Genomic DNA, 25,290 nt, shown 5'->3' with positions numbered 1-25,290 from the left:
CCTTCCCAGGCTACAGCTGGAGCAACGGGTGATGCTCACTGTCGTGTGGGGTGGTGCCACTGTTTCTCCCATGGGCAGGGATGCGGGCTTACACACGTGAGCTGGACATTGCACAGGACCACTGCTCTGGTCCTCTTGCCATCTTTAAGTGCAATGGCTTAGGCAGGCTTTGGCCATGAGCAACTTCACCTCTTTCCCCAAGAGGAGAGGCGCGTGCACCTGGACAGCCTTGTCCCTGCGTGCCACAGACCCGCCGTGGGTTTGCACCCTCGCCCTGGCCATCCTGCCCCAGAGTCCGAGCCTCTGCTTCTCAGAGCACCTTGGTGGACGATGCTCCCCACACATGCGAAGGACTGCAGCTAGCATGCGGAGCGGCAGCGATGCTTTGCTGACAAGGGAATCGCAATGCTCCCAAGATGGCAAGTTTTTCCTGTGTGGTCTCCCCTACACCTTCCACAAGGTGCCCTGCAGAGACTGTGAACATCAATCTGTCACTTCTACTGTCAGTCTGTATGGCCCAGCAGACTCCCCAGCTCCTCGCACTGCTGTGCTGAGCGGACGGGCTAATGCAACATCCATGGAGATGATCCCTGAGTGTGGCAGGCTTATTCCCACATGAGCAAGAAGTGAGCGTCCAGGCTTGTAGAAGTAAAGGTGTTTTTCTCCTTGGCTAATTGCTTAGGTTTTGCCAATTGTGTAACAGACACTGAAGCCATGAGCGGGTCCCTAGACTATCTTTGACTGCTCTTCCCTGTTTCATAAACTACTCACAGGCTGGGACACTAAGCTGAAGGCTGCTCTCCAGGGCGGGTGGCATCAGGCTTGCTCCCTTTCACGCCAGGGTTGCTTTGCAGCACTTCCTATGTGATGGGTAAGTCCACCCTGCAGAGGTACGTGAGCCTTAGCTTAAATGTGAGCCCCAAGCACTTGTCTTCTCCATCCAGGAGGGAGACAGCAAAAGGCTATCAGAACTGAAGCACAGCTGGTTGCCATGCAAGTAGAGGACACTTCCAGTTGACATAGATGGAGAACCTTGATTTTAGATGGTTCAGTGGGCTCCAGGGACAAGCAGGATCATACAGAGGCTAAATAGAGGGAAGCCACATCTGAATGAGACCATGAAAGAAAAAGGGTGAATCTGCTTCACCCATCTGAACTTGAGGGCAACATTGAGAACCTCTCCTGAGCCATGGACAATGTGGGCAAGTGCGGAGGATCTGCTCAGACGGAGCGCAAACCTGATCCGTGGGTTTGTGGGAGAGCCTCCCGCCCAGCCTGCACAGCTGGGCAGAGCAGAACTGGACAACCAGGAATGGAAATGGGACTTACCCTGGAGGTGAAGGACGTCTGCTGGAGGGGGAGACATGCCACAGCCCTGCGGATATAGGCACCGTGTGAAATGGCAACAAGGAGCTCTGGGACTCACGTCTCGCTCCCTACAGAACGATCTTGAGATCAGGCAGATCCATGCCCCGCTGTCTTCAAAGCACTCCGGCTATAGCAAAATAAAGCACTAACAACTCCACAAGGCAGAACAGAGCCAGACACAAAATGCCAGTTCTTCCCTCCATTGATTTTCCTGGTTTTCACTCACTGGTGGCTTTTGGGGGAAATTCAGCTGTTCTCACAGACTTCTTGCTGGAAATTCAATTTCAGTGGGATTTTTTTATTATTCTACAATCCCTACATGCAGGCACTTGTCAACACGGATCTTGGAGCAACAGGGAAACCGGGCTAGAGCTAGAAGCTCTAGCAATTTTTCTGCCATGGACATCCTGACGTACACATGGGTATCTTTTGACCAAAAAGCTGCTTTGCGCCAAGACCCCCTTCCACAACACCAAGAAACCATTTTTTTTAAAGCAGATGAAACACCACATCACACCCAAGGCACCAGATGAAAAGAAGATCAGCAACAGAAACCAAGGTGGTACTATAATTAACTTTTTCTTTTTATTTACACCACAAGAATAACAAGTTGTCATAATGTGGTACAAAATACTGGACTCCTAATAAAGTTGAAATTTAAGTCGGTACTGTCAGAGAAAGACACCATTGGCCAGTAAAAAAAAAAAAAAAAAAAAAAAAGAAAAGAAAAGAGAAAAAACCAAACCAACAAAAAAACCCAAACAAAAACAAGAATGAGAAAAATATTCCAACTCCACCAAGTAAAAGAAAGGACCATCAGAAAATTTAGCACAAAGAATGCTACCATCACTTAAAGTAGGGTCCATACAATAAGAGTGAAATTGTGTCTAAATTACAGCGTAAACCGGTAGCTGCTACCAATGGTGACGTCATACTGAGCATGTATAGGTATAAAGTAGAATATAATATAGTTACAACTTTTTGATACTACATATCTGTAATAAGCTCTTGGGTGAATAATGTTTCAACCCCTCCCCCCCCACTTTTATATATATATTATATATATAAGTTTGTCATCCTCATAAATTGGAAAATAGCGCCTCCACTATGGAGCACAGAAAAGTGTTAATTTATTTTCTTTCAATAGGATACTTTTTCATCAATATCAAAGACAAAGTGAAGATGAGCTGAGAACGAGCTCAACTTCATGACAATGAAGAAACGTGTTTTCCTTTTGATGTAAAGTCTCGTTTTAAACCACAGTGTTGCACAGTACACGACTGTTTAAAGTGAAACCTAGCAATAATACATCATGTAAAAGTAATTTTAAAAAAGTTAACACAGCTGTGCTGAAGAGTTAACTCTTTAAAGTCCTCGTCATTCATCTCCTTAGAATTAATGACTACGTGTGTTGACAAAGGGTTGCATCCAACCTCCCCACCCAGCCGAGAAATCAAAACAAAGTATCAACCCAAATTAAAAGGAAAAAAAAATAATAATGACACAGGCAGTTTACTTTGTGTGTTCTGCGTAGTCTCCCTAAAAACACTGTTTCCACATAAATACAATAAACTCTATTATTGGTAAGTCACAAGTGCTAGATAAACGTCTTTTTTTCTTTTCTTCTTAAAATGAGAAATGTTTAAGTAGTCCTTTTTATTTACTCTTTTTTTTTTAACAATAAAAAGCACAATTTCTTATTAAGTTCAGTAAGACGCAAAAAATGTTCCCACTCTCCTTCCTTTGTGTGTAGCTGTGTGGGTGCGTGCGTGGGTGCGTGCGTGTGTGTGACAACAACATCCCAACCTTTAGTCTCCGCAAATGCCACGAGAGGAAAAAACAAAAAAACAAAAAACCAAAACCAACCCAAAAAAACCCAAAACCACAATTTTTTTTTTCATTTTCAAAGCTGCCAAGTTTGGCGTGCAAAATCTGTATACAATATAAAGACATGCCAACCTTACAGACCATGCAACCTCAAGGTGTAGGAAACTTAAAAAAATATATTCATATATATTTATATATATATTTATATATATCAATGCCCATAAAAGACGTGGGCCCAAAAAAGTTTACAAAAGGAAGAATGGAATGAATACATGACTGCGGCTAATAAAAAAAGGAATGTTTTGTATCGAAAGTAAAAAAACCCAAACCAACAAAAACCCCCAATGATTACTTGTGTACTGCAAACTGGGCCTCACTTCTCTGTAAAGAGGATTTAAAGATGCTCCTTTCTTTCCAAGCAGGTACGGAGGATGCCCTGGGCAGCACCGCGCTGGGATGCACGAGCATCCCGGGCTCCCGCCCTGCCGGCGCATCTGCCCTACGGCAAAGTCATCTGAAATGAAGAAGCTAATGGCTCAAAAGGTGAAAAAACCCTGGTGAGCCTCAAAATGAGGGCTCCTTCCCCCTTCTCTGCACCTGCACCGGCCCCAAAGAGCATCCCCAGCTCGCCTGGGGAGCGGGCACCGCTGTGAAACGAATCCACATCGCTGGGAGTTTGGAAGAGACGAGCTCTGACATCTCGGGAAAAATCTTGCCATCCCTGGCAAAAAGCTGAGCGAAATGATGGAAAGAAATGAAGGTGGCATCCTGACAAGCTCCTCCGATTTTTATAAAGAAACCGGCTCAGCACAGCCAGCTGGCAGCTCTCAGGAACGCAAAAAGAAAAGAAAAAGCTTTGCCATGACCGAGAAGAGAAATACAAAAACCCTACAGGGAAGAGCTGACAACAGAAACGATCGTGTAAACATGGTTACTGCCCACAGCGTGTATACGGCAAAAGGAAAATTTAAAGTCAGTCACCAGATTTGGCAGCCAGATTAATTTTAGATCACAGCAGCAAAGTGGTCGGTTGAAAAAAAACAAACCACATCATCTCCAGGTATGTCGTGTTTTTACACGGGAAAATTATTTTTAGAATATGCTGAGGATGGTCCTATGTGACCAAAGCTATTAATAATTTTAACACGTACTTGGGTTTGCAAAACTCAAATACAGTAGTGTCTGGTTTTTAAATTGCATTATAAACCGAGGAATAAAACAAAAGCCTCTTGCATTTGCTCACATGTATGATTACGCTTCAAATTTCTCCCGCGAGTGAGTCCTGAATGGAATGAAAACAGCCGCTTCAAGAACTGGAAAAAAATAAGTTACTGGAAGCGACCCCGTCAGTTGTCATCGTAACAGAATAAAATAAGAATAATAAAAAAAAAGCTACCCTTGGTTGTTTGGACGAGGGGTGTGTGCTATCCTACACTGCTGTAAGAAGGCACGCGTGTCAATCCGGTCTCCTCTAAGCTGCTCAAAGTCTTTGTGGCAGGGCTTTGCTGCTTCTCCGACCCGCCGTTTGCAGGAGTCGACAGCCAAGGCTGGCGCAGGGCAACGACCTCCTCGGGGGGGAAAAAAATACCTTCGGGAAAAGTTCTCCAACCCTACCAGCAACGGGAAGAAGAAGAGGAGAGAAAGAGAGAGACAGAAAGAGGACGTGGGGAAGTGTGTGTGCGTGTCTGCGTGTCCGTCTGTCCGGCGGAGAGAAAATGCCAGCTGTCCCACAAGTGTCCGACCAGCCTTCCCAATGGTAGGCAGCTAGTGAAGCCGCCTGTAATTCTCGCTACGATCCGCACGGAGGACAAAGACATCGCCCATTGGAATACTACTATGTCAAAGGTAAGAAAACTCCTTATTTTCTTTACATAGCTACTATAACAGAACTGAGGAAATATACAGTCGGCGGTATCATTATACAAAAGAGCCCATCGCGTTCCTTCCTCCTCGATAAAACGCACCCTTTCCGAAAAATAATCTCTGACAATCTGCCACGGTTCCTTACGCTTGCAGAAAGCTGCTCACTGTACAAAAGACTTAAGAAGAAGGAAAAAATTAAAATAAAAATAAAAAAAAAAAGGAAAATCATGTACAAGCAAGGAAAGTGGGAGGAAAAAAGGTTTAGACGCTATTGCCGTTTGGAAATGAAACCTGCCAAAGAGAAAATAAATGTCAGTCACACAAACAAGGCTTCTTTAGGGTTTTGTGAAATATCGATATAAAAATTAACAGCAAATTCATAGTCTTTGCTATAAAAAACTCATTTTTTTTTTGTTAGAAAAGGATCACAACTAAAAACCTTAAATTAAAATACAAATGTTTAGGGTAGTTGCCCAGTGGCTAATGTGTTGGCTTTCTGAAAAACTTTCCAACCTGTCGTCTGGAAGTCCTCCAGTTTCAACCTGGATCCTTTTCCAAAAGCACCTTTTACGTTCCAATTCACAAATCTGTCCCTAGGGGGCTTCCAATGGCTACTGGTATAGTATGCATTTATTACATATATTTTTCTATAAATGCATCATAAATATTTTTATCAATAATTCATAGGAATCCGGTTTCTAAGCTTGGAATACATTTGGAATATACATTATACACATATATATATTTATACCTAACAATTTAAGCAATATCTCATGCTAGTTGCTTTTAATAAAAAGCATTCCAGTCTTAAACCTGCATTTGTGTCTAATACATGCTTCAACAACCAAATTGATAAGTTCAATTACTAGATAATGTAGAAGAGAGAAAACATTTGAAAATTTGTTTTTAAAAATGGTTGAATTTCAAAGACCCAACAGTATTTGCCACTTTCTTGGCAACTACCTTAATTTTTTTTTTCTTCTTTTTTTTTTCTTTTTTTGAAACAGCAATGAAAGAAAACAAAACAAATCCAAACTTGTAGACAGTTTTTGGAGACGCTCTGTTCAGCTGATGCCTGCTTCCCACCATCATGCCAGCACAAGCCAAAAAGTCTTCCTTCCTGATGGCAGTTCTTGGCTTTCCCAACAGAGGAAAAATATTCACGAACTGCTGTGTTCTTTGTGGTTTTTTTGTTGGTTTTTTTTTTTGTTTTTTGTTTTTTGTTTTTTGTTTTTTTTTTTTTTTACTTAAGGCATTGTTCCTCAAACTTCAGAAAATCCAGCTGCACCAAATCCATCAATTAAAAAAAAAGGCACAAACTCATCTTCAGATGGCTTTGGAGACAATAAAGCCGACTCCATCTGGGCTACTGTTTCCCCCCTTCTCTTTCCCTTTCCTTTAGATCTAAGACAAGTCCCTCTTTCCCTGTCCCTCCCCATTAAAAATACACCATCTCCCATTGTTCTGGTTTCGACAAGAATGCTGTCGACTCACAGGCAGGCAAGAGCCATTTAAAAAATCCAAGAAATGAAACTACAAGATGGGTCGAGTGGTTCAAGCGGAGATTGCTGAATTGTGGGTAATCAAATTGTAAGCACCAGTTTTATGTTAAGGTTTGTTTGTTTGTTTGATTTTCATATGTGTTGTTGAATCTTTGTGGTTTTTTTTTTGGCAACTCTGCCAAAGACTTCATGGGCGTCGTTCCCCTTTCCGCTCCCAGTGAGGACCAGAGGAAGAGTACCCAGCGTGTCAGTCCTTTACTGCTCTTCACCGGCATTTTTCTTTTTCGGCAAATATATACTGTAGACGCATATAGATACGGAGAGATTTTTTTCGGTTGCTTTGTTTTACACCTGGTTGTCCTTCCGTACTCTGGAAAAAACCATGACAGGACGCAGGAGTAACAAGAGAAAGCTTCTTGGCAGAGCTTCAAGACGAAGACGAACAAACAGGAGAACTCCAGCTCGAAGGTGAATGCTACAGGGGAGGTTCCTCTTCCATGGGTTCATCATCGGGTCTGAGCGATTTCACAGCCAGGCAGGGTGGGGAGGGAGGGAAGAGAGAAAAGAGGGTTGAGCACAACAGAGTTGGACAATTTGTGGTGCTAAGTCTCATGCCTTATGTTCCCATCACCTTCCCACCCAGGCAGTTGTGCTCAGCTGGCTCACCTGAAATTAAAACTTACCACCAAGAAGGGTTTTTAGACAATCTGTTTTCACTTGTGCAACGTTAACATTTTTTGCAGCAAAATCAATTTCCTCTCATGGTCCAGAACCATGTTCAGCTCTGGTTGGAGCAGAAGGCTCAGGCACAGTGTGCACCGTACTAAGGTCACACACAGAGTTCATGGCACTGCTGTTCTCCTCCAGCCCAGGAGGTCTTTAGAGAACCCGTGGAGGACAGGAGATGCGGGGAATGCACGTGCAATGGTTAAAAGGAGAGGATTAACCGAGAAGGCTGCTTGGGCAGACTCCAAGATGTGATGATAAACAGGAAGGAAAGCAACTCACCTCTTCTCAGCTGGCTTCACGCCCACTGACAGAGATGCCATGGCTGTTACAGTCTCTGCCTCCTCGTTCTCGCACTTCTGAGCCTCAACCAGGGAGTACCCCACCGTGGAGGCGTAACGCTGGAGTGAATGCCAATACTTGCCTGGGGTGGAGGTGAGAAGAGAGGCAGTCAGGGCATCTGCACTGTTATGGGTCCAGCACCGTGCTCCTGCTTTCCCAGGCCCTACAGACAGCTGAGAACTGCCTAGGGAAGTCTCATCACGCCTATGCAAAACGCAACTTTGTTCTGTGCTCACTCTCGCTTCAAGGACCGACTTGATGTCACAGGAAGCTGCAGGTGGAAGCAGGTTCCTGGGAACGCGTGCCAAGGCAGCCCTGGCTTGCGAGGCAAGGCCAGGCCAGAGAGACCCCTGCAAGATAATGCTATGCTACTGTACCAACAGAGGAGCTGCTATGCTGCTGTGTCTTGAAAAGCTAGATTTTAAATCCAAAAGGTATTGAGAGCATTGATAAACATGCACTTGCACATCCCTTAAGGACACCTAGGATGTCAAAAGCACGGCTCAGTCACTGTCTGGCAATGAAAGATGCTCTTCTCCTTTGGCTAGGGAAGAAAGGCGGGAGGCGGAAACTGGATTTTCAAAAGGACAAATGTGCAAGGAGTGCTGGAGGTGAAGATCCAAGCTGCACAGAGGTGTACAGCATCCCTCTCCCTTGACGGAAGGGGACAACTTAGGTGCTCAAACAGTAATGACATTTCCTTTTTCATTTCAAAACCCTCAGAAACTTTTAAACTTAAGGAAAAATATGCAAGAGAGAAGGGATGTAGTCCAGATTTGACCTGGACATCTGCATTCAGTTGCTAACTGCCACATTCTTTCTGTGGGCAAATCACCTGAGACTAAAGAAGTCTAAGTTGTATTCATTTTTTATGTCAGCACTTTGCCACCCTTTTTCAGTGGAAAGAGCACAGGGAAGGCATCAAAGGGAGAGAATAAAGGATGTTCTCTTGATCCCCAGGCAGGACACACCAAATTTGCTGGTACCCAGGAAGCCACAGCAAAAAGCCTGAAAGCAAGAACCTGAACAGTGAGGCCAGCAGATGGGGAGGAGGGACTCGTTTTCAAACATCTTTGCTTCTCCTGTGCTGCACAGCAGATCTGAGAGTCTTACTCAAAGCCCCTTTTAATTTGCTGTGCTCATTTTAAGGAATACAAAAAAAAAAAAAAAAAAATCATTGGCTGGCTCAAGGTGCTGCTGAGGTGTCCCATTGGTGCTGAGCACTCACTCTGCAGAGCAGGTTCTGGAAATGGAATTCAAATTTCTAAAGCTACCAGGCATTTTTTGACAGGGGGTGGGGGGAAGCTGCAGCCTCTTTTAAGCTCCATTTTTGCCCTATAAAATGGAAACTAGCCCCCTCCAGTTTTAGACCACAAACATTTGAAGCAGGAAGATGTCTGGACCTAGCAGTGGAGTTCTCATGTTACTCAGGCTCTTTCACTCCATCCTTCAAGAACATCCTCAGGAAAGCGTCAAGTACAATGATTTTAACCTCCCCAGCTAAATAAACCTACAATATTAGGAACTTCATGCAATACTCTGTTTAACTTTCATCCCTATCTGTTCTTAATTAATGGGTGCCACAACACCCAATGAGACTTATGTTATTAGGAGATACTTGACTTGCTTTTGAAGAGATAAGGGCACACTCTAAGTGCTGGACAGCCTGTCCTTTACAGAGTTTTTAGAGATTTTAATACTAATTCCTCCTCAAGTGCCAAAGCATTTCCCTGAATCGACTGCTCCCTGTGCAACCCTCGATCCACTACTACACGCAGAGTAAGATGAGCTTGTGGCTGCACAAATCCAGTTCACTGTGCAGCGACCACCCGTCAACTAGGACAAGGGAACATGGAGTTGCCAGGATGATGGAGAAGTCAAACGGGTGTCCCACAGGGCAACCCAACAGGAAACCAGCTGGGTGAATGGGGCTATACTCACTGTGTATCTCGATTACTTTCTCCATTGAATGCACCGCATTAGCATTTGCTCTCTGCTGGAAAACCTTTTCTGGAAGAGGCTCAAGCTGGAAAGAGAGAGGAACACAGAAGAAATGTTATCTCAAGTTAGAGACCAGGCATTAAGCACGATTTAGCAAATGCCTCTGCCATATCAAGACCCCACTCCATCCCCCTGGTTTCTATTATCCGCCTTTAGTTAAATATCCAGAATATACAGACTTTCTAAGTACTCTTGCGATACTCAGTGCAGCCTCCTCCACACTGATGCTCCTCCACACACAAAATGCTGCATCTCCACCAGGCTCAGCTTCCACGCAGCACAGGGGCTCTTCCTAAAGAACCTGCTGCAGTTGCTGATGTAGACTGTATGAAGAGGCACTATTACACAGACCAGAAAATAAGGCTGCTTTTACAATGGATCTTTATAAACTATTTCTTGGATCTACCTTTTTGCAAAGTTTTCACTATTAAAACAATGTGCAAATAAAAGGGACTTAAACCAGCCACACTTCTGGTTTTCCTATAAATAAATAAAAGCGGTAGCTTTTTAATTCTTCTAAATACCTAATCCAGTGTATTTATTAACTCTTAACTGAAAAAATCTGTACCCTAAGAATAAATAGCCTAATTTTCATACCGAGAAAATGCAAAACACTGCTTTAAAGCCACACTCAGCATGACTATAACTTCAGTCATCATCAATGCCTCTTATCAGCTGCTGGGCTAGTCTTGCCAGGGCAGAGCAGCATTAGATCTGTATGTTAATCTTTAAAAAAAATTGCCTTGAAGTTACTGGTAAAGCTCATAATTGGGTATTAAAGTTTAGGCTTTTTGATGCTGTCTTCTTTCCTTTGCTCTTTATACAAAAAGGTAACAATAAGAACATGCTGCTGCTATTGAGACTTTAAGTTGAAAGATGACACAGAAGGCCTCCCGAAAATGTTCAATGTAAATGCACAGAACAAGCAGGTATCTTTCTGGGCTTGGCTGCTTTTATGCTGTAAATGCAAATGGCATGTAGACAATTTCTGGTTTGCTCTGACGTACACTGCACCCTCCCAATGGCAGTGCTGCTTTTGTTACCAAAGCACTAATAACAATTTACTTAACAAGGAACATGGGACAGTAAGGGTATCCTCATTTTGCTAGAGAGAGATGAATTAGGGAATGCCACTTTAAAGAAGCTCCTCTAAGTCCATCTCCAGTTACACAGGAGCAAAGCTCTGCAGTGTGGATCTACCTGTAAAAGCCTGTATATGAAACCCATATGGACAGTACGATGCTGATGGAGTTGCCTTGCAGGACTGTAATGGCCAAGTGCTGGTTTGGATGCAGTCCCCACCGGCAAAACCGTGCTGCCACCAGGATAGACCACTCCAGCCCACAGATGTGAAATACGCTGTTCTGGCAAGGAGGTGGTTTTGCCACCAGAGCAACATCTCCCATTAGAGGTCTTGGCCATCCCAGCTGTATCAGTCAGGGAGAACACACCTCTGTCAACCGAGCAGTGCTGGCTATCAGCGGTAGCATAGACCACCAAGACCATGCTTTGATCAGCACAGCTGTTTTAAATAAAGAAATAAAATTGTTCCTCAGCACTCAAGAGCAAAAAGCTTCTGTAGACCTAAGACTTGCTATACAGAAAACTAATGTCCAGTCTAGGTGCATGCACATACTGCTCATTTTCGGATGCAAGCTCTCCTACCACCCAGAAGAGAGTTGCCCTTTCAGTCTGCAGTCAGGAGGTTACACACCTACCAGGGGATCCAGTTCACCTTTGCATTGGCATGGACAAATGCACCTATGATGACTGATGGACAAGAACTCCAGAGCTCCCTTCAGCAATGAAGGGCATCGCTTTTCTCATTTCTTTTTAGAGGCATGACAGCACTCTGGCAGCCAGGGCAGGGGAAAGGAGTGAGAATGAGAAATGGGGGAGAGCAAGAGAAATGCCCTCTCCTTGCTTGACAGCATTGCCTCCTATTTTCTAGGAGATATTTTCCTCTCGCCTGATAGAAAGCTCTGCCCGTATCCATCCCAGCCCTGGCAGCCTTTGGCCAGTACAAAAAAAGAGAAATTAGATCAACACCCTGAAAACCACATCCTTCTTTATGGTGCTTTTTACCCTGCTTGTTCGGGAGGTGGGTGCTGCAGAGTAGCAAGCCAGGACTCTTCTGGTGACAGGAAACATCAGTAAAGACAACGAGCCTTGAATATCCTTCTCCATCAAGACCATGGGGTTGCATCCCTGGCAGTCTGTTCTACGGTGGGAGCATGCATGTCCTCTCCTGGAGGAAGGCCCCCAACAGCACTGCTGGAGGGTTGTTTTAGTTTTTAGTTGCTTTCCTTTAAAAAATAAACCCAAGAAGAGGAGAAAACCTTCTTTGATTGGGTTGCTTCTCTCACCTTGAGATGCCTGTTCTCTGAAAAGCAGCCAAAACTTTCCCCTTTGCCCTCTATGAAGTTATTAAACCTTTTACTGTTGTAGCTACGATGCTTGCTTCGATTCCCACTGGGCAAGAAACCTGGGCTCAAATATTTACTAACCCACAGCTATTATTAGTTTGTTGGTTTGGGTTTTTTTTGGTTTTTTTTTTTTTTTCATGAAGCGCCAGTGAAGACCCTGAGATACATTTGTGTGGCTCCTGCTATCCTTTGGAAACAGCAGCAGCGCAGTAATACTGCACAGGCAAGGCTCCAAGAGCAGGCAGGAGTTAGGGCTGCCTCCTTCTGCGGTATCAGCACGCCTCCCCAGGAAAGGAGCCAGGCCTGCAGCACAGAACTTCCAATTTCTTAAAAAAAAAAAAAGAAAAAAAAAAGAAAAAAATAATTTATTTGCTTTCAACAGATAACACTGGGGAGAATACTGGTTTCCTCTGGCACAGCAGGGGCATCTGCTTGGTAGGTAAGGATGCCCCAGCAGAGCAGCTCTGCTTGGCTCACATACACGGCCAATGGCTTGGATTAGACTTACAAGAACTCAAGACATCTCACAACCAACGAAATACTCAAGAAAAAACTTTCAGCAGATCTGATGCTCCTCAAGCCCATCTTTTTTTCTTCCTTTTCTCCCCGCGGCCCCTGGTTCTCCACTAAGAACATGAATGTGTCACAGGCCTCCAAGGTTGGGTATCAAAACCAAGAGATGTCCACAGCTGTTAATTGTGTCTGAAAATAGTGGTCAAAGCCCAGCCAGGGATATTCCCCACCAAAGAAGAAGCCACAGTTTAATAGCTTAAAAAAAAATAAAAAAATCTATGGCAAAGTTTAACTGTAACTTCTGTTCAAAGCCAAGAGAAGCTCCAGCCAGGAGATCTGCTCTTGCGACCACATGGCAGCCATTTGATAGGTACTTCATGAGGACTAGAAATTGCTCCATTCCAGATTTAATAATTATGGATTGCACTTGTTATAAATTCTCCACTCTAAAAATAATTGTGGTCCAAACTGACTGCTGTATGACATTAAGTGAAGGCAAAAGCAATTCCCGGACAAATCTTTAAGTAAGAGCTTTCTAACACCTCTCAGTTGATATTGATATAAAGCACACAACATCAGGCAGCTCGGCCACACATGTGAACCATTTCCATAGCACGCTCCTCCTCCTGAAATAACACTCACGGACAACAGCGTCACCCATTGCTCTCCGGGAAAAGGAAGGAAATACCTCCGGGCATTAGGCAAAGGTTTTAAGCAATTGCTTATTATCACCTTCTTGCTTATTCGGGATGTACAGAGTCTGACACCGGACACACCTCCGCTAGTTCTGCATGAAAAATGACAAAGCATTTATAGCAGCGACAGGCAGCACTGCAAGTGCTGCTGAGCTCCAGGACCATGTCCCCCAGCACGCAACTCCCATCCCTCTCCCCACCGCTAGCAGCTCCCACAACATAGGAGCTCCACACCCTGCTCCAGGCATGGTGCTGGCATGGGTCCTAGCCTGGGACAGCGAATGCTATGGGTGCCCCAGAGCTTAAATAGCAGCATCACTCCCTGGGAACAGACATTTGCCATGGGGCAGAAGCCGGTTTGAAGGGCAAAGGCTGGTGATGCCTACGATGGAGTAAGCAGCTTAGCACGGTTTTTGCTTCCCCTGCCCTCTAGCACTGCTGGCATGCTGCTGTCAGAGACCGCTCTGAGTAATGGAAGAGGAACGGTGGCTTACTGGTCTAAATTACCATCAGCAGATCTTCCCTGCATCATGCCCGCCTTTGCTTTTTCAACTGAAGTCGTGTTAGTTTTGCACAACTATATTTGTAACTAAAGCAATGTACGTACATTTTCAAGCAATCTTGCCCAGCACTAACTCATTTCACATTAAAATAATCTGCTGCAAAGCTAAAGCTCTGTTTTAATTTCCTGGACAGTTGGGAACAAGCCGGGTCTTGCCTTTGCATAACGCTTTTTCTGAAGCGGGAGTTTTGATCTTCGCCGGTGAACGCAGACGCTTTGGGGACTGGCACCGTTCCCTTCATTTCCTACCATTTCCCTGTGTAACTCCGGCACCGCTCTTCAGCCAGCAAACCTCCCTGCGGCCCGTCACCGGCCACAGCTGGCTGTCCATGTGCACGCATGCAAAATCGTCTAACACGCTGTATATCAAACTTCATCAAAGGGCCGTGGGACAAAGCAACAGCAGTTCCCTCCAACTTCCTTGCGTTAAAAAGATTTTATAAAAGACCTTGATAAAACTAGTGTTTCCTGCTTTTTGATGTGTGGGTAAGTCGGAGAACATTATCATGATATCTGCGCAGCCTTACAGCCCACCTAGGAAAAGTGAGAACAGGTCCATCTTTAAGTATTTTAAAGCGCCTTATAGCTGTCCCGATTCAGTGATTAAAAAAAAATAATATTTTTTTTACCTTTAAGGATCAATATTCACTCTGCTAAATGAAACCACTCAGGCAGTTGACAACATCCAAGCTATCGTGAGTGCTGAGATCTCCCCCAAAGCCTCGCGCTTCCAAACACGTTTGTGGCTTGGATCAAGTGCTTATTTATTGCACGCAGATCCTCACACCACATTGCAGTCACCCACCTGCATCGTAGGAGCATGTTAAGCAAGAGGAATGACAGCCTTCACCCGTTACTTCCTCTGTCTCCCCTTCAAAGTGCCAGCTGCACCCAAAGGTGGATGGAGCTGGAGGAATTGTTTGTGGTGACAACAGTGCCATCAGCTGTCAGCTTAAGAGAGATGGGTGCTGCAATAAGAACTCCATCACTTCCATGCGGATGTAGCAGCTGGCTCCCGAGTTTACGGCTATCCCAAGGGCTGAGCACAGGCTGGTGCGCTGAGAGCCTTATCAGAACTGCCTGGCCGAACACAAGGAGCGGATGCTCTCTGGACGCTTGGAGATGGGATGCTGGATGATTGAAGGAGATGCTTTTGATGAATCCCAGCTGTTTTACCCCCTGGACTGGTTAGTGAGGTTTCCCCAGGCACTGTCGCCCTTCACATGGAGTGTGGATACTACAAGACAGAGTGCTTCTACAACAGGCTGAAAGTCAAACATAGGTGATCTGCACCTCCACGCACATCCAAGCTCCCTGCTCCAACTACCCAGAGCTGAGAAAGGCTGATGGTCACTGAACGGCAACTGTGAGTCAGAGCAAGTCTGCTGATGGCGGCTTACCACCATCCCCAGAAGTCAGCTCCCACCGGAAGCAGACCAGAGCTGAAATACTGCTTGGCTTCTCTCTGTGGTGCTGCACCTTCAGGTGTTGACCACATGCCCGCCCCCAGCTCCTGCCCCAAGGGGTTCTTCAGCAAAGGGTGATGATGAGAGACCCCGGTTGTGCTCTCCAAGGCGGGTGAAAGCTTTAGGAGGAACATCCTTCCTTCACCATCTGACAGGCAGGCAGATATCTTGTGGAAGACAGCACTGCCTTCAGGGGTCACCTCAGCAGCCTCCTTCCTAGTGTCTTACTGTGGCCTTTTGAGATTTGCTCATTTCCACAAGGTACTGAGGGGGGATCTCTTAATTTAAGAGACAGCCTAAAAAATTCAAACATACTAGCCAAGCCATTAATGCTGCCTGAGGTTTCACAGCCACCCCCAACTTCAAATCGGTGTGGTTGCCTTCCCCCAAGGCTGAAATTCTTAGCTATATGTAGCCTAAGGAATCACACTGCGCTGTTGTTTTAATTCATGCTATCAATCCTCAATGATTGTTTTGAACAGCTCCAGAGCCCCTGCTATACCAGGATACCCGCAGCAGATACTGAGCGGGGACCATGCCTGGGGCTGCAGGCTGACCAAGCACCTGCTTCTCTAAGCGAAGTGGAAAACTGATGCAAGGCAGTTTTGCAGTCTACCGTGCCCATCCAAGACTCAACCATTTGGACTGTACGTGGAGAACAGGTGTCTAAAAAAGACCAGTGAACCAGAATGAGGGAGGCCTGATCCAAACTAACCAGTTACTCATACTCAAAAGCCCACAAATTTTATAGAAATACGCTTCTTGAACGGATGTGTATGCAAAGGTACATAATAGATGCACAAGAGCCCAGGTCTGGGATTTTGCTGCTGGTAACTGATTTCTGTATTTCCTTGCTGCCATATTTCTGCAGTACATGACCCTGAACTCCCTGAGCCCAAAGACATGTCAAACGCCACCACTCTGGATTTTTTAATTATCAGCCATGTTGGAAGAAATGTAAGCGTGAGCTGCTCATTTGGTGCCAGCTACAGTGGATGCTGATAGCCAGGATGCATCAAGGAGGATGGGCATAGGGAATCTGAATAATTTCTTCCTTAATCCCACTGACACTAAAAGTGGGACAGGGAAAAAAGGCAGAAAAGCTGAAGTATCTGTAGTTTCCTCTGTAAGAAAATAGTCTGACCTCCCCAGAACCCAAAAACTAGATTTCCTTGGTGTACTCCTCTGTCTTGTTCTTATCTTGCAATCACACACCCGGCCCTTTCTGGCCAACTTCTGTGACACAGCTGAGGCTTTTCCAACACAGCAATAGATAGAACAGAGCAGAAGATAGAAAATACAACATCAAGGAAAAAATACAATTGAAAACAATGTCAAGCAAGCCACCCAATGCAGCAGGCACAAGCTGCAGTACTAGAGAGGGGGTCTGCAAAGAAAAGGGAAGGCTTGGACAACGACTTCAGAAAGAAATTAAACTTATTATTATTAGTTATTTTCCAAAGAGCACAAAGCAAACTATTTGGATAAAGAATAAACCCAAATTCAATTCTTAGCTACTTCAATCCTTATAATACGGATTGCCAAACACAGGTAGTTTTTAAACAAATAAAGCTCTTTAAATCAACATGTGTCAAAAGGACTGAAAACGATGACAAAAATTTGGCAGATTGACTGTTTTGGAGGATGAGATGCCCAAATTCAAGGCGGGGGGGGGGGGCGGGGAGCGACAGGGGACAATGGAGGTCACAGCCCCTGGTTCCCTGGTTTTGCCTTTGTACCTCGTTTCCCAGCAAAGCAGAAACACACGCTTCGGAGGCATCGCAAATGGCGGTCAGGTCGTGGCCTCCTTCGAGGGCCAGGACGACGCGACCCCCGGCCAGGCCCATCAGCTGCTTCGTCAGGTACCCGAAGCCTGTAACAAGGGAAAAGAGGAAATGCAGGAGAAGGGCAAAGGTTGCGGCTGGAATCAGGCTCCTGGCGAAGAATCAAAGAATTATAGAAAGGAATTACATCATATTAGAAAACCACAAGGGATCTGAAAGGACTCAACGCATAATATAAGCCAGGTTGGATTTTAATACGCTCATTGCAGAATTCCAGCCACGGTTCCCTGCTGGACCGGCTCAGCTGTGCGCGCCGCGGGACAGATCCATATCTCTCCTATGAGCGCTATGTTGGAGTTTATCCCAGGTGTGAGACACCGCCGTCCTCCTTACCACCCCTCAGCCCCCTGAATTAAATATAGCAGCGAATATCTCCTTTGGAAGGAATGAAAGAGGTGGAAGAAGGCAGCTTTTTCCCCCCTGCTTTGGAAGATGCAAAGTCAGAGCAGTCATGGGGGAGGGAGGAGGGGAAGGGGAAATCAGTAAAATTGGTGCTGGTGCTTTCAGTTGCGATAGCAGCATCAGAGTGCCCCAGAGATATTTGACATCTAGTTCTTAACAGACGTTTCTTCCCATATATAATATGCTATAAAAATTCCTGGGGCACTGGGGACTTTGATCATCTGACACACAATACATTTCTACCCTTTAAACAAAACAGAACCAAGCTGCGAGGATTTAAAAAACATGTCCTCAAAGCAACCTTCCCCCTCAAAAAAAAAAAAAAAAAAAAATCCAAACAAAAGAAAATCCAGGGCATTTCTACCCTCCATCCACGCTCCCTGCTTTCTGTTTTGCAATGACCCCCGCGAGCGCCTTTGCAAATTGGCAAATTAACAGCCAGATAAAAAGATTCACGGCTGAGCCCATAACCGTTTTGTGAGAGTAGCAGAGCATGAGAAATTCAACAAGCAGGTAAACAAGACCTTCTCATTACAAAGTGTATCTGGATATCTTAAATAACTTGTCTCTTGTAAATCTATTTCACTTTATTCTTATATAAAGTTTATAGGTTCAGCTACCTTACAAGGTTCTGAAGTTCACTGTAGAGAATAAGTTCCCTGGCTGAAACAAACTCTTAAAAAATAGTAACAAAATCCTTTTGCAAGAAAAACTGTCTTCTCGATTGACTTGAATGAAACAGTGCCAGATAAACCCAGCATTACCAAGGCGGGCGGGATTTCAGTGTATCTCCTGTGCAATGCAAAACATCATGGATCCAAAGCAAAAAGGAGGTTCTTGTGGGCCCATATAATTGCTTCAAAGGTGGAGAACAAAAATATTCAGCTCAAATTTTTAATAAGGTATTCTGGAGGAAGAAATGGACTTCTACTAGCATTCAAAACAAGGTACACTGTTTACATCTGGCATTGCCTCTTTCTGCAATTTTGCATTACAACAAGCATAACTGTCTAATTCAGCAGCCGTCTTCTGCAGAGATGTGACTACAAATGAATTTGTAACTTCCTTACATAATTTAGTTGCACTCAAAATTGAAATACGCAATGCTTCAAGAAAATGAAGGCTTTAGCCAGACCAATATGTATACGGTTCAGTGACAAAACACATGAAAATTCAAAGAAAAAGGCTGAAAAGTTTGCCATTGAAATGCAAGATCTGAAGATAGACCCCAAAATGTAAAACCTGCAAATACTGTACTTTAGTCCCTAGGACAGCAGCAATTTACACCAGTTTTGGATCTCTGCTCTTGCAAATCCACAACTTACATTTTGCTGATAGATTATATCCTCCAAGAGGTGTGGGATGGCCTTCCACCGCATCGAAACCAGATGACACCAGCACAACATCTGGGGCAAATTCATTGGCAATGGGCATTACTACCGTTCTGCAACAAAAATTTAACAACGGCAGACACATTACTTTGGCTCTTGAACAAATGCAGGAACACTTAAGCCATCTTGAACAAACCCGTTATAAAACCTTGTACTGTTTTCCACAGTAGAGAAGCCCATCTCCTATTTTCTTACAAGGTGAGAGCCTGGCTGGTAGAACACCTTGCACAGCCACGCAGTAGAGTTTTAAAGTCAATCTCATGTTATTTTTTCCAGCAAGGTCTGTTAATTCCTCCATCAACAGCCTCAAGTTTTGATGAAGGAAATAAGTTGCCATATGTTGTGTTTCCCATTTGTGATCCTATCTTGCTTTAAACACAGGGCACGTGGGGATAAGGAGGAAATAAGGGGGCATCTGGCATAGGCTGCAAAACCACCTGGAAAACCTCTCTGATGGCAACCTCAGTTTGTGGCACTTGTCTCCATGTGCTCCTTCAAAATATCTCCTTTAGCCTCTGCAGCATCTGCAAAGCTGTTTATTTTTTCCTTGCTGCACTTCTCGTTTACCCCAATAAAAGGCTGGGGATGTCACGCAGGGCAAAAAGCTTTAATATGCAAATATCCCACCCAAATACACCTCTACAAACTCTGGTTCCCCATCATTTGACATTTTGTTCGCTAGAATATGGAATGAATTGCTTAGCATCCATAAACTACTGCCTGTTAAGGCCAGTATTTAAATGAAACAAGAGGTCTGTGTCTGTGGTTCCTCAGCAAAAGGCCTTCTCCCTCTATTTTCTCTCTCCAATCTACTCAATTTCTGTTCAAAACCTACATGAGGTTGCAAACACCCCATTTCCCATGTCAAGATGCCAATTAAGCAAAACTGGAAAGTTGAGCAGAGAGCAAGCAGTTGCTTCTTTGTCTAACAGCTCCAGCACAAACATGGCAGAACTGAAATTAAAGCCAGGAAAAAAGTCAAAGCAACAGAGCTTCTTAATAAACATGATGCCAATGCCCATAATCTTTTCTAATTGTGCAAGCCCGTCGCAAGCACTCTTGGATGAACACCTTCCTGTGCCTTCAGTTCACACCGGGGTATCCACATTCATGGGCTTGAAAGTTGTGGAACTAGTGGAAAAGCAAGGATTTGCACAGAGGGTTGCCCTTTATATAGAGTAGTATTTTCCAAATTATGTTCTTTTTTCCATAATAAATTTACACACTGAATCTTGGATGTATACCTAGGGCAACCTGACCAATGCCGTCCGTTGCTGGTACTGAAGACTGCAGTATTTCCCTGTTTCCCCATCCTAGGAACAGCTACTGGCAAGGTTAACTTTCTAAAGCAGGAATTGAAGTTATTCATATACCAAAGCATGAACTTGTAAATATCTTTGCATACCTGAGAACTTCAGTTTTATTGAGTATACTTGTTATGTGATGCTCCGAAAAACAGAAAGAGCCCAGAAAGGTCTGTTCACTGCTGAGATTGCTCAAGTGCTATCAAGACACCCATAAAAATTCACATCTCTTGCTACAGTGATGTTAAATGGCCACAAGACACCTTCTAGTGTCAGCAGCTTGTATTAGTCCTAACACCGATTGGAGCTTGTGCCATTTTGCCCTCCACAGAGTTTATTTTTAATGGAGTATTAACATCTACCATCCAATGAGACACTTCCAGAGTCGATCCAAACCATCAAGCAGCTTCCATTGCCACCACTGAGCAGAATCCCTGTGGGAGGGACGCTGGGCACATCGCAGGCCTGATCAAGGCAATCGGACACCATGTAGTCGGAAAAAAAAAAAAAAAAGCCCTCTAGCTTTAATTTTTTGGCAACTAATTACTGCAGTAACCTAACAGCCTCCTGCAATCTTCCTGCCTGCCAGTCTCTGCACACAGACATGGAAACCTACGCAAAAAAGATCTTATTTTCCTTTAATTCTTACAAAATCCAAAAGAGGAATTTTAATTTTTTCCTCAAATGACATGATTGCTGTATACATTTTGTCCTCAGGGAGATGATTACATAAGGAAGACAAAATAGCACAGTTTTTGCTGATGACTTTACAGTTGACAAAAATCTGTTTAGTGAAACCCACAGACGTTTTAAGTAGAAACCACCTCCTTTACAAAGGACTAAAGCAGCAGTTTCGAAGCAAGTGCATGTGGCAGAGGTTTTTTTTCCCCCTGAGCTTTGAAGTACTGCTGAGCTCTTTAATTTCTAACCAAAGGAAAACTGCTAAAATCATCAGATTTCTTCCCTGCTCCCCCCCAAGTTATGATGCCATGGGAGCTGCTAGTACCTCAACCGATGTGCGGGATCACCATAAGCTGGTTGCAGAGCAAGCCCAAACCCTAAGCTGTGGGTATGGTCTGTCAGCACTGAGCAACCCACGTGACCCCAAATCGGTAACAATTTCTTGGCCATGGGATGGCTCATCTGCTGATGCCCAAGCACGAATGCACCCTAGGCACAGGGGCAGCCGGCGAGCAGCGCGATGGTGCTGGTGATGCTTGGCTGAAGGTCCCCGCACAGGGACAGCAGTTCGAAGATACCCTCTAGAGGCACAGCCAACACTGAGAGTTAACTGTGAACCCTGTCTGTATAAATTTGAGGAGAGAAAAAGCAGCGATTGCCGGTTAAAAGTAAATCAATCGGTATTTGACAATAGAAGAAGCCGTTTTGAGGATGTCCAGAGTTTTCTCCAGTGCAGGATGGGGTGACCTTACAGCCACAGCTGGTTACCCCAGCAAGTACCTTCAACTGAGCAATTATTAGTGGTGCTCTGCATGCACAGTAAATTTTTATGAGGTCTCTTAGAGTTTAAGAAACATGTGTTGCAGGTCCCCTGGCTCCATCCAAGAGGAGCCAGGAGGACAGACAGTCTGTGCCCACGGGATCGGTGCCGCATGCCCGTCCTGGACAGAGGCTGCCTGGGAGCTGTGCGTGTTCAGGGGCAGTCGGAGGAGAAGTGCAAGATGACAGGGTGTCAGAAAAAATAAGCTAATAATGTTTTCAGTACCTTGACTGTCGCAAACCCATCCAAACTCAAGAGCACCCTCAAATCCAGACTTGAACCCTTTCCTTCACCTGTGATCCCTACCCAAACTCTCAAGGGCTGCTCTTGCTTCTGACTTTCTCCTAATTCCAGTATTATACCAGTACTCCAAAGCCTCAGTCCCAGCTCTATCTGATGCTTACCATGTACGTAAGCAGCTATATCTGTGGCCATAAAACTTGACCCAGGAGGACCAAAGCCATCCTGCCTCTCAGCACTCCCTCCCTCGTTTTTCTTTTTATTTTCTTTTTTTTTTTTTACAATTAAAAAGAGACTTATGAAAATTTAAGACCCAAGCAAACGAACTGCTTTCAAATGATGTATTTCTGAGATTTCATCTGTGGGCAGCGTTTCAGGCACATCTAACCCAGTCTTTTGGTTTTTCTTGTGCACAGGTGAAAACAGCCTCTTTGCTCAGATCCATCACAGCAAAGCTAAGTCCCCAAGAGAAAGCAACAATCAAACTGCAAACAAACCTATGGCTTTGCCCTGGTGATAATACTATAAAAAAAGCCAGAAATTCAAACTAGTATCTGAAACTACTCTACTACTGGCTGTAGGGTTATTCGCCGAGGAACGAAAGGATTTGTAACACTGAATATTCATTCAAGCCATATAGAATTTTTTAAAATACAAGGGTTACCTTTAAATTTCCCAAATTTTAGAGGGTCGTTTTTCTTGCTTAAAATAAACTAAATCCTTTGATTTGACTCTGATTGCAGCTAAGCTGAACAGCTATGCATTAGTCAAAACTGATGGCTGCAAACAGTAAAAACTACCTATCATGTTCTGCAATCTTTGAGGGGAGAGAAAAAAAAAAAATACAATTTTACATCTATTTGCCAGAAGACTGGATAATTTTTAGTCTGTTACTAGCCAATTTACCAATTAAACACCTAATAAATGACCGGCAGTTTAAACAATCCTACAGAGGATTTTTTTAAAATGCTCAATTGCAGCAAGCAAATTGGTGAAACAGAAGGCTGAGCACTTTCTTCAGAGACTTTTTCCTACTGTTGGCCAGAGAGAGAGAGAGAGATGCATAGCAAAACATTATCTGCTGCTCCTAAACTAATCAGCCTCCTGAAGACTCCAGTCTTTGTTTCTTCAAGCAGCCATCTCCACGGTCATTTACTACGTCAAAAGGGATTAGGAGTTTGGAGACGAAATCAGCGTCGGGAGAGCATGAAATCTAAAATACAGAAACAACCATTCCAGGCAAAACATCATCATCTGCCCCCCCTCCCTCTTACTCAGTCCTGAAATGGTTTATGGATCGAAGGAAAAAACAAAATCCCCCCCAAATTGGCTCCTGAACTCATTTAACGCTTTCTGAGAAAGGCAGGAGGAGAGACCTTCCAAATACTTTTGCTTCTGGTTTAGGTGTTTAACATAAAAATAAAACTAACTGGAATCAAGCTATATATGGAGCTGCAATTGTGGAGGAGACCTCAGGGTAGGGAAAAAAAATTGTATGAGACAACACAACTGCTAGAATCATCAGGAAAACTTTCTTACAGTAAATTCAGAGGAAAACTCCTGTGGACAATACAATCTAATTTCACTAAGTAATTGCTGTTCTCCTGTAATAAGGAACTAGCTGCAGTCTTCACATTTTTTCTGGAGGTCTCTTAGCCAGGTTTTATAGAAGCAAACATGATTTCTGCTTGCATAACAAGTTAGGGAACAACAGACCCTGGTAAAATAAAAAAAACCAAAACACAACCCTGAATTTTACAAGTGTTTGTTTCTATAACTACAGAATAACAGCGATGAACACCAATAACATTTTGATGAGTTAAGGACTTTTAAAATTATATGCCCTGCATTTTTCACATTAGAGTTTAATACATTTCTGCCTAATCTGTGAAATCTGTATTGCCCACATATTTTGGTGGTGAGTTCAGCCGTGGGACCTTTGCCCAGCGAACGGTCAGCTAAATTGTAACGTCATGCTGTCTCGGGCAGGCAGAGCCGCTGCTACGATGGGGTGGAGGAGCGCCAAGCTCGCAACAAACTCCCCAAATCCCTTCTGCACATCTTATTAGTGACCGGGGTGACTCCACCCTGTCTCCCCCCCCCCAAAAAATACAGCAATCATGATATCACCCCAACCTCGAGACGGGGCAGCCGGTGATTTCAGCCCTCGGTTATGAAGACAATAAGCGACAAAGTGCACGGCGAGACTGCTCTTCGCTTCGCATTTTTAACTCTTGTTCTCACTTTTGAAATGGCTCGGCAGTATTAATAAATACTAAGAGGTCAGGCTACCCTGTCCAACCCATTGATGCAAGTTACTGTCCTTTCTTCGGGACGAGTAAAATGACACTGAAACAGGTTTTCAGTGCGGGGATGATAGGTTTCATTTGGATTTATTTATTCACTCATCAGAAGACTAATTTATGAGGACAATTATCTCAGTTATTATTTCATTAGAGCACATGCTTTTATCAAATCCATACACCAGCTCATCCTGAAATAGAACAAAAAAAAAAAAAAAAAAGAAAAGCATGTTGCTTATTTTTCTTTTGCTTGTTTTACATAGAAAGAGGTCTTGCTTCCCTAAAAGCAGACAAGCATGCGAAGAGTTAAGGCTTAAAAAAAAAAAAAGAAAAAGTATATCAGTATCTTTGCCTAGCTCAAAGGATTTCCACTGATTCCTCTACAGACTTCAAAGCCTCACAGTTTGGCATTTGGACTGGTTTGAATTAAAGCTCAGTTCTCCACTGTGAGTTTCCAAGTTCATGGTGAAAATGCCTGCTGCTTCTGGAGTTCATTATGGCCAATTTTCTTATCTTTTCTTCATCTTAGGTTTGATCCCCAGCAAATGCAACGTGGCATTCGATGGGGTGGAATAACAAGGTGCTGCCTTGAAGGCATGCATTGTCTCAAGGGGCTAACACAAGAAAAGAAGAAAAAAAAAAAAGGATATATGACCCATTCCCTTCACTTTCTAACTCTCAGAGGACTATAAATTGCAAACTTCAAAGCGTTATTTTACATTAAAATCAATAGAAAGATTCAGGGGGAAAAAAAATGTTTTTCAAAGAAGCTGGTTAAGATTTAAAAAGGTCACTTGATAATGTATTATCATGACCAAACTTGGCATTAGATAAAAAAAAGCTTCCAATTTAACTTATTGACTGAAGGTGTGCACATGGGGCAGACTACAGGAGGTGCTACCAAGGAGGATGAGTCACAACATCCCTCGGCTTCCCAAAACCCCACCAAAATAAGGGCTGTGGCTAGCTCCAAAATACGTTCCCCAAATAGCTGCAGTCTCTGGGCAAAAAGAC

The 25,290-nt window shown here is 44.0% G+C and overlaps 1 protein-coding gene and 1 pseudogene across 9 annotated transcripts in view; both read right to left on the bottom strand.

Annotated features, from left to right (window-relative positions):
- The window catches only part of LOC128143768 (uncharacterized), a 50,070-nt pseudogene extending 46,731 nt beyond the window's left edge, over positions 1-3,339 (bottom strand).
- HDAC4 (histone deacetylase 4) overlaps positions 1,932-25,290 on the bottom strand; it is a 265,136-nt gene continuing 241,777 nt past the window's right edge. For all 9 annotated transcript variants that reach the window (XM_052791434.1, XM_052791431.1, XM_052791428.1 and 6 more), the window contains 5 exons: positions 18,863-18,981; positions 17,031-17,164; positions 9,570-9,654; positions 7,569-7,710; positions 1,932-7,075 (listed from right to left, as the gene is read on the bottom strand). In XM_052791434.1, coding sequence (XP_052647394.1) covers positions 7,036-7,075; positions 7,569-7,710; positions 9,570-9,654; positions 17,031-17,164; positions 18,863-18,981 — 520 coding nt within the window. In that variant the 3' untranslated portion in view covers positions 1,932-7,035. The remainder of the gene's footprint in view (positions 7,076-7,568; positions 7,711-9,569; positions 9,655-17,030; positions 17,165-18,862; positions 18,982-25,290) is intronic.

This window comes from Harpia harpyja, chromosome 7 (genome assembly GCF_026419915.1).
Source record: "Harpia harpyja isolate bHarHar1 chromosome 7, bHarHar1 primary haplotype, whole genome shotgun sequence".
NCBI lineage: Eukaryota > Metazoa > Chordata > Aves > Accipitriformes > Accipitridae > Harpia > Harpia harpyja.
This window is presented reverse-complemented; position numbering and strand designations above follow the sequence as displayed.